The following is a 15,156-nucleotide window of genomic DNA, read 5'->3' as shown; positions in this document are numbered from 1 at the left end:
CTCACTTTATGGTCAGCGTTAGACCGCAGGGTGTTGCTCGCAAAATCCACACTTGTTTTTCCCTTCTCACCTGTGTGACCTCAAGAATGGATGATTTTCCTTTCTGCTATCCCATGATGTCATCCTCATTCACTCCTTCCTGGAGCTGTCACTGTAGCCAGAGGCCACACACAATACAGCAGGGGGGAAAAAAATAAGTTTCTATTGATGATATCAAGCTGTTGCTTGTTGCTTTCTGCTGCAGGTCTACAAAGCCCCATCATCGGCATTGAGCCCCACAGCTCTGCAGTTCGTGTCGGGGAGTCAGCCAGATTCAAATGCCAGGTTTACAGCGGAGCCCAGCCGGTCCGACTGGAGTGGAGACACGTCAACAGCCAGGCTCTGCCAGGTAACAGCTGAGCCCACGCTGTTTAAAACCAGCAGGCCGGGTCAATCAGAGTACGCTCTCTTTGACTTTAGTTTTACCTTTCAGGTCATGATTCAAAATGGATCTGATTGTATTATTTTTAATGAAATTCATTTGTGCATTTATGCACAACAGATTAAACCCTGTCATTGTTTACTATATAATAAAGAAGCGTGCAACACTTTTAATAAGCATTGAGCAACCAGCCGCTGTGTTCTCCATTTAATGATCAATAGCAGACGTGACCAGCTCCAAATAAACAGGAGTGGTTACCGGCGCTTATAGCATGGCGAACACAGTGCCAGTATGAACAGACATCAGCAATGACCTTGGAGAATCAGGAGCTGTGGAAATACTGGAAGCACAAGAGCTCCTTCTGGAGAGATGGATGTACTCTGCAGGAGCAGGGATGGCTTAAAAAGATGTGAACTCTTTCTCTTTCTATTCTGCAAAAACTAATATAAACATAAGTTAAAGATTTTTAAATAATTTTATTTACCTTTCATTTAAACAGGTTAATAAATGACCAAATGGAATAAGTATTTTTGCCAATAAAATTAAGATTTTATGCATTTCAAATAAGTTGATTTTTCCTTTTTTAGACATAAATAATTTTTTTCAAATGGTCATATTGTCTTACTTATTTTCTCAATTAAAGGAAAATGCACTTATTGTAAGAAACATTTTAACTCATTAGATTAAAAATTTGGCAGAATTGAGAAAGCTCTTCACTGAAAAAGCGAAATATCTTTTACAACTGAACTGCTTTGGTTTCATTTGAATTGATTTGATAATTTTACATTTTTTGATTTAAAAGACATTTTCTCTCTTCAACACCACCAAGGGGTCTTTTCTTTTGTTTTATCTTGTTCAAATTATCAGAGCAGTTCCTATATTTTCTAAGTTAAATGGCCTGATTGGTGAGTAGATGAATTTATATAGAGGACATGCAGTCATGTGACCGCTGTCTGTTTCCGCCGCCCTGCCTGGTGGCATAATAAACAACTGCATGTGCCGTAATAAAACAGCAAAATAAGTAGAGAGTCGGCCAACCCAACATTGTCTACATAACTTCAACATTTAGATGGGAAGTAAAAAAAAAAAAATCTTCTTTGCAAAATTATCTCTTTTCTAGCTTCTTTTCACTGAATTAAGATTGCCATTCTTTGGACATCGAATTCTGCTACCATGACTTGTAAAGGTTATTTGCTGAATCACCGATCCTAATTTTCAAGAAAAGCATTGAAGGCTTATAAAAGTTTACATGCCTACATTTATTTTTTTAGCATCATGCCGCTGGAAGGGGGAAAGCATGATGGACATAACCCTACTTATGTTGCTCTCAAATTTTGATTTGTTTAAAATGTAAAGATGAATCTTACTCTATCTTGGTGCGGTGGGAGTGAAGCCTGGTCGCCCTCTAGGCTTATTATACGCTCTGAGAAACCCTGCATGGCTTTTAAAAGATGAAACTCACCTCTTGTTGAAATAAATCTCCACTACAATAATCTGAGCATAAAAATGAGCAGTTTTTGAAGTGTCCGCTGCAGATTATGCTAGTTGTAGTTGGCCATCTCGCCTTTCTAGGTCTTAAAGGAAGCACAATGAGATGCCGTCTTTTCTTCCTTGTCGGTGGTACACCCATATGCTGAGCATGAGATTACCATGTTTTGCTGTTGTGTTTTCAAGGCGATGGTCCTTTCCAACGTTAAAGTGAAAATTAACACGGTAGACTTAGACCCCACACAACATTAGGAAGTAGAAAACACAGCTGTTTCCAACATTTTAACACTTTATAGGGCAAGTTAGCTTTTTTGATCACTTGCATACCCCTTACAAATGGAGTCCCCCCCCACCCCCGTCACTCAGTGATGTTTGGAAGCACAAGATCTATATCCAGCCATTCAGCAAAGATACTGCTACATGGCTGTACATCTTATTTTGGCATTTAACCAATTAGATGAGCCCTTGAACGATATATTACCTACTGCAAATTAAGTTGAAAAAAAGGTAGCAAGTCAAGAAAAAAAATTTAAAAAGCTAAAAAGTTAAAAAGTAAAGTTAAAAAGTTAATAAGCCTAGGTAATGTCAGGGTTTGCTTGTGGTTTGGAGGACCCAAATGCAGAGGCAGAGAGGCTGAGAAGACTTCCTAGAGTTTAATGGAGTGAAACAGTAAACAAAGGCAGGAATCCAAAAATCAAACTAATAATGAAAAGCAAACCAGAACTATGGAGACGTCTCGGGGAAACCAAACACAGGGAGCCAGGGAGAGACGAGGCAGGAAGACAACAGCATGGGAAGACAGCAATGACAAGGAACCAACAAGGAGTGACAGCAGGGGGAGAGAATATATAGCTGACTGAGACAAAGGCAGCGCTAACGAGCAGATGAGGAGCAGGTGTGAGAGGAGACAACGAGGGAGCCAAGGGGAAAGGAACACACACACACACACACACACAAGAGGGCAACAGAAAAACATAAGAACTAACATAAATCTAAAAATAACAATCAAAACAGGAATTAAACCAATAAAACTAGAAAATGGAGCTAAGTAAAGCACAACAGAAACAAGACCATGACAGGTAATAATTATATTTAGGTTGATAATGTAAAAAATATATATAAGTTCCAGTATCAGCATTAATACCTCTAAGGTTATGTTGTACCAAAAAATGTGTTTCTTTCACACTCAGAGTGTTTTTCATGTATTTCTTATTGAAGCACTTTGTTATTTTTCTTAATATATTCTGTCAAGTTGGTGTTTCTTGTTATTATATTGACATTAATTTTTGCCATCAAAATATCCATATTTTTTGAATGTTACAAAGGTAATAACGTCTTTTCCAGGATGCCAATAACACTATTGGCTTGAAATTTGGATTTTCAAAGTCCAAGCATCCAAATGCATGGGCGGAGCTAGACGAGGACCCTAAGCCAGTCAATGGCCACCCCTAAGTGATATATTGCTCTCAGCCAGAGGCAGAGCCAGACCATTTCCATAGGCTGGCCAGCAGGGACCAATGCTCACCAAGGGGTGTCCAGAAACAAAAAGGCCCAGAAACCAGTCGTTCTACTGTCATATATTCTAGTGAGGAAATTCTATATGGTCTGGAATGATGTAAAGATAAGTTTATTCAAAGCTTATTTTAGATCTCTTTACATGGTTTCTTTGTGGAGTAGTGCAATAAACAGCCAGCCTGCAGACGCTTACGGTTGCATATAAAGAGAATGTGAATTATTTTATGCAGTTTTGCTGTCAGTTTTTGGTAATAAATCAACAATATGTGAAATTAGTCAGGATATTCCACTTGAGAGCATCACTGCTGCCACCCTGTGGTTAAGAGGGGAACAGTGTACTCCAGAGATGGTGAACTACAGTACGGTATGTCCAATTTATGGGGAAGTCTCTGCAGTCATTGAGCAGTCTTCCATGAAATTAAAAATAAAGAACCTCTGCTTAACCCTTTCAGATTGTATATTAGTCTGTTTTCAATAATTCTTTTTTTTTTTTTAAGAAATCCAGATGTTTTGCTCTTTAATTTTCTATTTCGTTCCATATTCTGTCGCTCTTCCACCATGTTTTTTCACTCAGAGCTTACCATGGAGTAAAATCTTCCTAAGTGTGTGGTGTTAAAAGTCTGGCCACGCAAATGCTGCACGGTTGGGCCGTTGAAGCTAAAATTAGATAATTTGGCCATGCAGACCTTCGCAGACATGTCAAGCATAAATCAAGTTTAAAGCCTTACTGATATTGGAATACAGTGGTGAGACCTACAGAGACCCTAAGAGGCCTGCAGGAACAAATCAACACAACCTCAATTAACTAAAGCAAAGATGTACAGAGAGATGATTGGGGCACTAATAAGGTCATTAAGAAGAAGACACCTTGAAGATATTGCTCTTCAAGGTGGTTTAACAAGCTATTAAAACATGAGGTGTGCAGATATTTGACATCATTGATTTAGTAATGGCAGTGTGGAAACTGTTGATCTTGGACCCTTGAAGTTGGATTTAAGAAACTGTCTTCCATTAGATATTGAAATGTAAAACCTGCTGTTATTTCACCATCACTTTGTCACTCAAATTAACCAGCAATGCTTTTCTCTCTGATTTAAAGACAGTTTGCCTGTTATGACGTAGTATGCAGTAAAATGCATTGGCATGCTGTCACCTTCAGGTCTGCATCTGCAATTGTTCCAGTGTTAAATATTTTATGCACTTTTTCTAACAAAAAACAGCCAGTTCTGTTTAAGGCTTTTTCTGTGAAAACATCCAACTTTATTTAAAGATCAAGCTTGTAGTTCTATCCTCTAAGCCCACAGTCATCCTAATGTTCCTCATGGTCATTATTGTAAAGTGAAAACCCTCTGTGCTTCCAGCCTAAGTAATTTCTTATGTGATATTTGATTTTACTTTCTGTTCTGCAGATAATGTCAGAGTAAGCCTTGATGGCTCGATTATCACCATCAACAATGCTCGTCCCATAAACCGTGGAGCCTACCGCTGTGTGGCAAGCAACCTGTATGGCGTCACCCAAACCATAGTGTCTTTGATTGTTAAAGGTACTGTTTCCTTTTCATATCCTTAATAGAACGGCTCCCACTGGTGGCTTTTGACATAGAGAAACATATTTGTGTACCTTCAGAGTCTCCTGTGGCCACTGTAACGCCTGTTGGGCCTGTTCGGGTTGGGGTTGGTGAACCCATTAATCTTGAGTGTCAAGGTTCAGGAGAGCCCCGCCCCTCAGTGTCGTGGCACAGATTGGATAACAACAGGAGGACCACCCTGAGCAGCCCTGTTCCCATGGACTCCAACGCAGTCATGCAGGTGAGGTTAATCTTTCACTGTTTGCTTAGTGTTGGTTTATTGAGGTGATGACAAAGCGTCTGGGATCAGAGATTAAAAAAAAAAAAAGTCTTTGTGTGAAAAACTCAAATGGCAATAAAAAATTATCAAAGTTTTCATTTCAAGTTAGATTTTTATTTTTTATTTTTTTGCAATGTTATCCATCAATTGGAATGAAGTCAATAACAGCTTCCTTCTCATCTGAGTCAGTGGCTCTGATTGTTCATTAAACATACAAGGGAATAAAACCCCTCCTCAATTAATTATTTTTTCAGGTAGAGCCAGTTTACATCCAATTTCATCTATGGTTATATTATAAAACAAAACAATCCAGTTGATTCACAAAAATAAGAGCATGGAATCACACCTATCAAATAATTTTTTAATCAATTGTTTTTTTCAGACACAAGAATGGTCCATATTGGTTAAAAAAAACAACAACAAAGACATAAAGACAAGAAAAATATAGAAGATAATTAGCCAACTTTTATTTTATTTTTTAATTCATTTTTTTATGTCATGTCATTGCATCTTCTTTTTTTCCATACAACAAAAACGAATAGAGGGAAGATAAATCTTGTAGTATCTGTTCCTAAAAACACGAATTAAACTCTTAAAAAAACCAAAAAATAAATGAGATTTCACAAAATTCCACCCTAAATCCTCACCTGGTCACAAAACAAATTCAGCATCATTCATCTTACAGGTTAGTTTAAATTTGTTCATGATCTCTCAGAATTTTGACTTCAATTTTTTATGTTCATAGACTCTTGTACAATATTTAAATGCCACTATCAAAGAATTCTGCAGTTTTATGCCATAAACAGAATGACATTCTGTTTAAACGATGTCTGTGCATGCATATTACGAAAATAATTTTCTACTATAGCAAACGTCTTGTGCAATGAAAATACTTTTGAAAATATTCTGGCAAATTTATTCTATTTAAGTTCATCACATTAATTAGGATTCCCTCCGTCCAGTAGTTTTCAGAGCAGATTTACCAACAACTGCTCATATGAGGGTTTGTCAAAGTCTGAATAATCGAGTTCTTCAGTTGTGGCATAAATGTAAACATGAAATGTCTTTGCAGTGCCTAACAGGTGGTATATGATTAATAAACAGAAAGAGACCCCGGGCAGCCATATTCTGTTTATCTGATTGCATGATAAAAAAAAAAGAAAGGATAAAAAAGCAAAAGGAAAAGAACTGGGAAAAGCAATCAATATGCAGCTTAGTTACACTAGTTTTGTTTTAATCTTTTAGATTCTTGCTGCTCGTCAAGAAGACAGTGGGACGTATGTGTGCTTAGCTCGTAATGCTGAAGGCAATAAGGAGACCAGAGTAGAGGTGATTGTAGAGGGAGGATCCCGAGTGCCTACAGCGCCCAGGGCCCTGGTTCCTGAACCACTGATGGTTGTGGTGGAGGGTCAGACTGCAACTCTGCACTGTGATGCTTACGGTAATATATTCTTGTTAAAAGATGCCTTATATAATGGAGATACAACTCAGTCGAGATGTTTTCTTTTTTTTTATATATTTAGTTCTCTGCTGTTTCTTTTTGCAGGAATTCCCTCCCCTGTGATTACATGGACCAAGCTGCGATCCTCTCTTCCCTGGAGACACAAGGTGGTGAACAACAGCTTGGTGCTACCAGCTGTCGGTCGACAGGACTCTGGAGAATACATCTGCAGCGCCAAGAACACCATGGGAACTAGTGAAGTCACACTGATGCTAGAGGTTGAGAGTGAGTGCTTTTTGTTTTTAACTTTTTTTCACTTTTAATTAGGGACCCTATATTGAGCTTTTCAAAGAAAAACAAAGCAAAGAATTATTTCTCATTAATTGTCCAAAAATTACATTTTGGGAAAAGTATTGCTCATGAAAAGTTGCCTTAATTATTCTAATTGTTTTATATAAAATCACTCTTATAGTGGGTTATCTCTAATCCATGCCTAACTTAAAGCAAACAAACTTGGCTAAAATGTAGGAATAACTTTTTAGACGAGATGGTATATTAAAAAAAACTTTCCACATTTTGAAGAAGGCATCCATCCTGTGGCTGTGGCTAATAGAAGAGAAATCTAGATAAAGTAATGTCCTAAAACAAAATCAGCTGCAATGCAAAAAAAAATGCTTCAATTCTGCTCCAAAGTTTGAAGAACAGATTATATCTGGTTGGTAATAAAAATAATATAAAAATTAGGGAGTAATTGCTAAAGGTACATCTAAGATACTTAGTGTTTTTGCATTGTCAAATAAAGGAGGTGGAGGAATGTAGAGTTATAAAAAGACAGAGGATGAAAACAACAAATGCCTGAAATAAATTTGAAAACTTCTGAGAAACTTTTATTTTACTTAAACTACCAAAGCTGTAATAAGCTCTATTTTAATGTCAATCGTTTCTCCTCCAGAACACGTTTCTTCATTTACTAATACTTAAATATTGAAATGGAGCCTAGGCAGAAGTTCAACTGAATAAACGATTACGCCTCCGTCACAAGCCAGTCGGTTCTGAACCACACCTCCACTAAAGCCAATCAACATCCTTTGCTCATCTTAAAAGGTCGCCAAATCCCCATCTCAGTCTGCTACCCCAAAGCCTTTGCAGTGGTTGTACCATGTCGGACTTTGACTCAGATGACCCGATTCACTCACCTCCACCATTTTAGCCTAAGCTTCATCAGAGGGTCATTCTTCCCGGACTCTTGCTGCATTTCCTGTCCCATCTCAACCGGTTTGGTTCTGCCGGAGGTTTCTTCCCAAAGGGGAGTTTTTCCTCTCCACTGTCACTCCATGCTTGCCCATCATGGACAGGTTCATGCAAACTGTGTTATCCAAGCTGGATTCTCGTCTTCTAGTTCCCAGAGTGAAGCACTAGTGCTAGCTCACGCAGTCAATTGGATCTCTTCATACAGCAGTCATGGACCAACTTCATCCATCTCCACTCCAACACCAGTTTCAGGCCTGGGGGAAACATCCCTACTCTTACTCCGGTTTATGCTTATCAAAGCAAAATAAATTCAACTCTAATGTATCCTGCCGAGGTCTGGGTGCCAAAAACTAAAGTAAATGTATCAATAAAACTCTTCGATTTGTATTTCTTTTGTGTGCGTTTTTCAGATTAAATTAACTTTCCAAAAAAGTAGACCTAGATAAAAAAAAGTCAAGGTAAAGTTCCTCACGATTAAAGTTCTTTATAATGAAAAATGTTAGTTACTAAATTGTCTGGACTATAAGCCTCTATTTTTTTCCAACGCTTTGAACCATGCGGTTTATAAGAAGGTGCGGCCACCAGAGGGGGAAAGTCAAAGTTGAAAATCAAAGAAGAAGGGACTAATTTTAATTACCGGTAAGCAGAAGAACATGCTAGTAGAAGGAACGACGGAGAACAAATGTCTCGTATGCACACATTTTGCCATTTATTTGCGGCATTAAAGCTGCTGAACCAATGAAGAGGCCTTCTCCAGGCACTATATGTAGAGCTCCCCCTAAAGGTTTGGGAGAGCTTATTGCCCGGGGCGGCTTATATATGTACGTTGCCAGTTTTTTTTGTTTTTATTTAGTGGTCGCAGCTTATATTGAGGTGCCATCTATAGTCCAGAAATTACGGTACTGATCATAAATGAGGCTAACAGCAATGATAAATATATTTTGGCAATCTAAATAAAAAAGGAATAGACATCTGAATAAAGTGTAACTTCATACTTAGTGAAGGCTCTCTAAATGTTCTTTATTTGTTTATAGATTTGGAGGAACATTGTCATGGTTTCAATAACCAAACACAAAACTTTAAAATGTTTTCTTTCTTTCTCTCTGTTTCTGTAGCTCCTCCTTATGTCACATCTGTGCCCGATGATGTGGCAGTACGGGTCGGCGAGGTGATCCGGTTGCAATGCCTGGCCCATGGTACTCCTCCCCTCACCTACCTCTGGACTAAACTGGATGGTGTCCTGCCTGCAAGAGCTCAGGCCAGTGAAGGAGATCTCCAGATCAATCTGGCCACTGCTGAGGACTCTGGAAGCTATAAATGCGTTGCCAGCAATAGGGTCGGCCACAGCGAAGTCATTGCTAAAGTTACCGTCAGATGTAAGTTGAGGCTCATTCGATTCAGTTTATTTATTTGAAAACTTCCAAGTGAACCAGAAAAGACATTTTATTTTAGATATAAGACTGTAAAAAAAAACACACCTGATATCCCTTTGTCTCTCCTTTTTTGTAGCCCCACTGGCGGTGAGGGTGTCACCTCAGGTTGAGGTTAAAGCTCAGGGCAGTGCTGTGGAGTTCACCTGCTCAGCAGCTGGAGGTCCTGAAACAAAGATTGAATGGCTGAAGGAAGGAGGAGCCCTGCCTCCAAACCACTACATAAAAGACGGCGTCCTCAGGTGACTGACTACTATTTTCCACAGTGTAATTATTTGCTTCTCGGAAAATATGCAACAATTAAAATCAGAGCGTTTACCAATAATGGCTCACTGGTAAATTTCAATTCCATTCTAGACTGCAGTAAATGTTAAGAAATTGCATTTCTCCAACAGAAAAGCTTCGGAAGCCTTGCAATAGCAAGAAAAAAAAAAAAGAACTGGAAAAGAAGTTTGAAGCTTCACAATAGTTTGCTAAAAATGGCTACATGTTCTTAAAAACCTTGCTTTATTATGTCAAGGTTTTGGTTGAGGTTTGATGACCCAAATGCAGAGGCAGAGGTGATTTTCTGTTGATTTAATGAGTGGTCACAGGTAGCAAAAACAGGAATCCAAAAATACAGCATAAAAATTAAACACAAACCAGAACCGTGGAGACATCAGGGGGAAAACAAGGAGAGTATTTATGGCTGACTGGACAAGGAGAGGACTAACGAGCAGTTTGGCAGCAGGTGTGAAGAGAGCAGTCTAAGGAGCTAGAGAAAAAGGAGACCAACACAAGAGGGCAACAAATAAAAACCTAAGAACTGAAATATAACCAGAAAGCAGAATAAAATAGGAATTAAACCAATAAAACTAGAAAACATGGAGCAAAGTTAAACTGAATACTCAAAAGAAAACATAACAGAACCATGACTGTGACATATTAAGGCATTTACAAGGATATATAGATACATACATATTATCAACAGTACATATAGGATCAATTACTGGACTGTTTACATTAAATCTTAGCCCAATCCTTCCAATAAAGATGCGTTTAGCTCTTGGTTCAGAAGCATCCAAGTTTGACCCAACTTAACGCTGTCAAATGTTTTTAAAGTCACCATGCAATCCAAAAAACTTTCTTTCCTCTTTTTCAAGACGCTTTATTTTCCAAAAACATACTTAGAATGTTTTACCGCAGTATAACATGACAGGCAGATCATATTGGCTCATTTCTTTCCTTTTTTTGCCACTCAAAAAACAACAATAATCAATAGTGGTCAAAAACTGTATACGTGCTTGAATCCAAGAGCTCACCCGGCCTCAATAGCCAACTCCAATATATTCCAGGTGCTGCAGTCACCTGTCTATAATGAAGAGGCACAGCAGCAAAAACACAACTAAACAAATTCATTATTTCATAATTAAGTCAACTCATACTTCGAACCAAAATATTTCATGTTTCATATATGTCATACCAAATCAGACAAAAAAATAGTAAACTAGAAAAAATAAAATATTCAATCATAAATCAAGCATTTGGCTCCAACATTAATGTACGTCAGTATTTTTGGTCCTCAAGGCAGTTTTTTCTGTATGTCTTAGATGTTTATCTGCTTCAACAAATCTGTTTCAGATGTTGCAGTTCAGCAAGCTCAGAATCTGCTCTTAATTGATATCAGGTGTGTAAAAGCTGGGAAACATTTAAGACATGCAAAGTGCCTTAAGGACCAGAAAGCACTGACATAGGTCGTTAAAATTTTACTACTGAACATTAAATGTAGTAATAAAGCTTCTCTTCAACAAGTATAGTCACTGATCATAGAATATCGATTGTAAGAATTTCTGGGTGCCGAAAAAAAGGAAAAGAAGTTTTACTTATTTAAAAATTCTTAGGTGATCTGATTTCCATGCTGCTTACATCCTTCTAATTATGAGTGACAAAAAATGTCAAAACAAAATCTTAAGATGAAAATGAATACTGTAGGTACCCATACAAATAAAAAAAATGTAATTGTATGAACGAATAAATGAATGTAAAATAAATATATACATAGATGTAAGTAAAAAATGTATAAATTATTTTTGTATTTTCTTTTTTTTTTGCATATTTGTTAATTATTTTTATTAATTAATTTATTTATCTGTAAATAAATGTATTTCTTACTTTTGACATTTTTCTATATTTCTACATTCCCACATGTATTACTGTATTACTTATACACGTCCGTCTGCATCTTAATGAGGTGGGCGGCTCTAACATTTGTCTTCAGCACAATTGGTTAACTGGGAGAATCACTCAGACACACTGTTTTTGTCATTTTTCATCCCTCAAATTTATTGCATGATATACGCATTCTCCCAGGAGCTCCTGTGGGCTCCGAACTGTAGTGGAGGGGGGACGATGAAGATGAAGGAAGGCGTAGATGTTTGCAGTGGGGTTAAGCAGGGCAAACCTGTTTATTCTCCTTTAGCTGATTAAATGGAAAGCATACTGCAGGTGCCCATGTCACCAGTTTAGTATGATTGGTGTTTCTATTTCATTACATCTCAAATCCATTTAAGACTCCTTGCAAAAAGATTGTCAAACGTTTGAACATTCCTTCAGATTTTGTCTTTTTAAAACTAAAATCTTTCTAGTTTATATTTTTTATTAATTTGAGGATATTTTATCCATCTTTGCTTGAGAAATAGCCCCAGCATTCAGTTTAGATGGAAAGTCTCTTTTAATGCAAGTTTTTATTCTTGACTTTGGTTCCTGACTTTGACTAGACCACAAATATGAGGAAGAAGATAAATACCAGACTCTTTTTTTAAAGATTTTTCTATCTGTAACCTGAAAATAGGTTATAGACATTTTAGGGGGGAGTGATACCTGATAAATAGAATAGAATAGAAAAGAAAATCCCTTTATTGTCCCACAATGGGGAAATTCTGGTCTTACAGCAGCAAAAAGATTACTGAGAAAATGGTCACACAAGTGTATAAAAATGGTACAATAGTGAAGAGTTAAAAAATAAACAAATAAAATACTGTACTGTAAAATGTTTTAACGAAATGAAACTGTGCACCTGGAGAACAAAGGACCAATATACAGCTGTGGACACTTTTTTTTTGTTTTTTTCCAGAAAAAGCATATTTGATGCATTAAGTTAATATACGTGAAATACATAAATTTTTTGCAGAATTGAAGACTTGGAGCAGAGCAATGAGGGAGTTTATATCTGCAGAGCAAGCAGTGTGTATGGTCAGGCACAGGACACCGCCAGATTAACCATTCAAGGTTTGGACACATCCTTCTGACTATAAACCCAGGGGGCAAAGTTATCTTCAAGTTTCTGTTGAATAAATCTGAAAATGCTCAGATATGGAGACATATTACATTTTCTACATATTTTTTAATTCACATTTCTCTCTCCCTCTGCACAGCTCTGCCGAAGGTGATGATTAATGTGCGCACCTCAATGCAGACTGTGATGATCGGGAACTCTGTGGAGTTCGAGTGCCACGCTGTTGGCGACCCAGAGCCCACAGTTCAGTGGAGTAAAGTGGGAGGCCCTCTGCCGTCACACATCATGGTGAAGGATGGCATGCTGAGGATCGACCAGGTCACCGAGGCAGACGCCGGCCATTACCGCTGCACAGCCACCAACGACGTAGGCTCCGTTCAGTCTGAAGTACTGCTTAATGTCCAGTGTGAGTGAAATCAACCATTTTTTTTTATCATAGAAACATCCATGAATACACACTCTACATTTAACCATACAGTAGGGGGAAATTTCAAGGGCTTGCTTTGACTGATATGGAAATAGTTGGTTTAGTTTAATTGTTGGCCTGTTTTTTCAGCCCTTCCTCAAATTTCTGCGCTGCCAGAAACTAAGGAGGTGACAGTTGGGTCTGATGCAGTCATGCCATGCTTAGCTTCAGGATATCCAGTCCCTGACATCACATGGACAAAGGTAACTAAGGTTTCTAATCTGTTTACGTTATAATTTCATTCAAAAGTCTCTTTGGTTTTTTTAGATAGTCGAGCACAGCTTCTAGACCAGAGCTCTGCAACCTGCAGTTTTAGAGCCACAAGTCGCTCTTAAAACTCGCTATGGCCCTCAGTAGCACCAAAAAATTATAAAAAAGCCAACTGATGATTCTAAATACAGTCTAATAAATAATGGCAGTCTTAGACCTGCAGCTTTAGAGCCACAAGTGGCTCTTAGGACTCGCTATGGCCCTCAGTAGTACCAAAATACTATAAATAAGCCAACTGATGGTTCTGAATACAGTTTAATAAATAATGGCAGTCTTAGACGGTTTAACAATTTTTTAAGGACATTTTAGGTTTAATTTAACAAGAGAATGACATGAAAAGCACCAGTAATATGTTTTTTGGTCTATTTTTTGTGATTAGCTTGATGATAATTTTTTTTGTTGTTGTTTATTTTTACACATTGAATAATTTAATCAATACTTCCTTTTTATATGAAATGTTTTATGGTAACCCTTATTTAAAAACCTTAAAAATACAAATAAACTGCTTTTTTTAAAGAGCCTCAGATTTCCAACAGCAGATATTTAAAAAATTAGTAGTGTTTTCTTAAAGGTTATGTGATATTTGCGGTTGTAAACGACTTTTATTTAGCTGGATTTGGGGCAAAATTGGCTCTCTGGCATTTAAAGGTTGCAGACCCCTGATCTAGACTAAATCACATGTTTGGATTGCAGCCCTTCCAATTTTTTTTTTACTCCCTTTTCTTCTTGTAGTCGGAAGGAGAACTTCCTCCTAAGTGCTTCCAGGAGGCCAACGTGCTGACAGTCCCAAAGGTCACCCACGAGGACTCTGGCACATACGTCTGCACCGCCTCTAATGAGCACGGCAAAGTGGCAGCTTTCACTAAACTTGAAGTCCACGGTTAGTGTGAGAAGTGCAGAGTACGACCCAGAGGCACCTGGAACTAAAACACTCCTGATGTCTCACTGTGATGTATTTCTTTCAGAGAGAGTGATGCCCTACTTTGCCCAGGAACCCTTGTCCTACCTCACTCTGCCCACCATTAAAAACTCATATAAGGCTTTCAGCGTAAAGATAAACTTTAGACCTGATAATGTTGATGGTAAGTGAGTCATCATCCTCATGTTTGCATTTGATTTACAACAAACTTTTATTACTGTTGGTACATTTTGTAAAATACTTAATTTTGTCTCATATTTAATTTCACTGGATCTTGTGCCCCTCCCTTCTCTCCCCTCTGCATGGGTGGGAAGGTCTCATATTGTACGCTGGTGAGTCTCAGGACGCGAGGCTGATGTTTGCAGCACTGTGCTTTCTGGCTGCATTTCACTTCCCCAGTCTTGCTCAGAGCTTAATTATGGGCTGCAAAAGCAGAAAAACAGGATGCATGTTGCAATGTTTTCATATTTCATTCCAGATGCACTACACCTATATCAAATACAGAGAGAACTATATCTAAAAACTTTTGCATAAGCTGTGTGTATGCATTCAACTTCAGATCTCACATAATAAAGTGAAGATTTTAATCATCAAACACTTGGATTTTACCAATTTCACAGGTATTATGGCTTTTCCCCTCAAAAACCTTCCATATGTGTTTATAGATAAGCGATCCTTCATGTTCACTGCAAGGAGCTGATCATTTCAAGTAAAACAAAACTAACTTTTATCCAAACTGAGCAATATGGATAAATATGCAAAGCTTTAGACCAATTGTTGGACATATTATTTAACTATGATAAAACTGGGCAATAAATCAACATCAATAAATA

The 15,156-nt window shown here is 37.8% G+C and overlaps 1 protein-coding gene across 14 annotated transcripts in view; it reads left to right on the top strand.

The window, feature by feature from the left end:
- Window positions 1-15,156, top strand: part of hspg2 (heparan sulfate proteoglycan 2) — a 187,726-nt gene that overhangs the window by 150,837 nt on the left and 21,733 nt on the right. For 13 of the 14 annotated variants that reach the window (XM_038287348.1, XM_038287355.1, XM_038287354.1 and 10 more), the window contains 13 exons: window positions 245-388; window positions 4,834-4,968; window positions 5,052-5,233; window positions 6,518-6,713; window positions 6,819-6,998; window positions 9,080-9,340; window positions 9,474-9,636; window positions 12,564-12,661; window positions 12,808-13,074; window positions 13,225-13,337; window positions 14,137-14,284; window positions 14,370-14,486; window positions 14,638-14,655. In XM_038287348.1, coding sequence (XP_038143276.1) covers window positions 245-388; window positions 4,834-4,968; window positions 5,052-5,233; window positions 6,518-6,713; window positions 6,819-6,998; window positions 9,080-9,340; window positions 9,474-9,636; window positions 12,564-12,661; window positions 12,808-13,074; window positions 13,225-13,337; window positions 14,137-14,284; window positions 14,370-14,486; window positions 14,638-14,655 — 2,022 coding nt within the window. The remainder of the gene's footprint in view (window positions 1-244; window positions 389-4,833; window positions 4,969-5,051; window positions 5,234-6,517; window positions 6,714-6,818; window positions 6,999-9,079; window positions 9,341-9,473; window positions 9,637-12,563; window positions 12,662-12,807; window positions 13,075-13,224; window positions 13,338-14,136; window positions 14,285-14,369; window positions 14,487-14,637; window positions 14,656-15,156) is intronic. The other variant, XM_038287362.1, reaches the window with a different exon arrangement.

This window comes from Cyprinodon tularosa, unplaced genomic scaffold (assembly GCF_016077235.1).
Source record: "Cyprinodon tularosa strain WSP-4 unplaced genomic scaffold, ASM1607723v1 ctg239, whole genome shotgun sequence".
Taxonomy (NCBI): Eukaryota; Metazoa; Chordata; class Actinopteri; order Cyprinodontiformes; family Cyprinodontidae; genus Cyprinodon; species Cyprinodon tularosa.
Note: the sequence above shows the minus strand (reverse complement) of the source record. Positions and strands in the feature narration are given on the sequence as shown.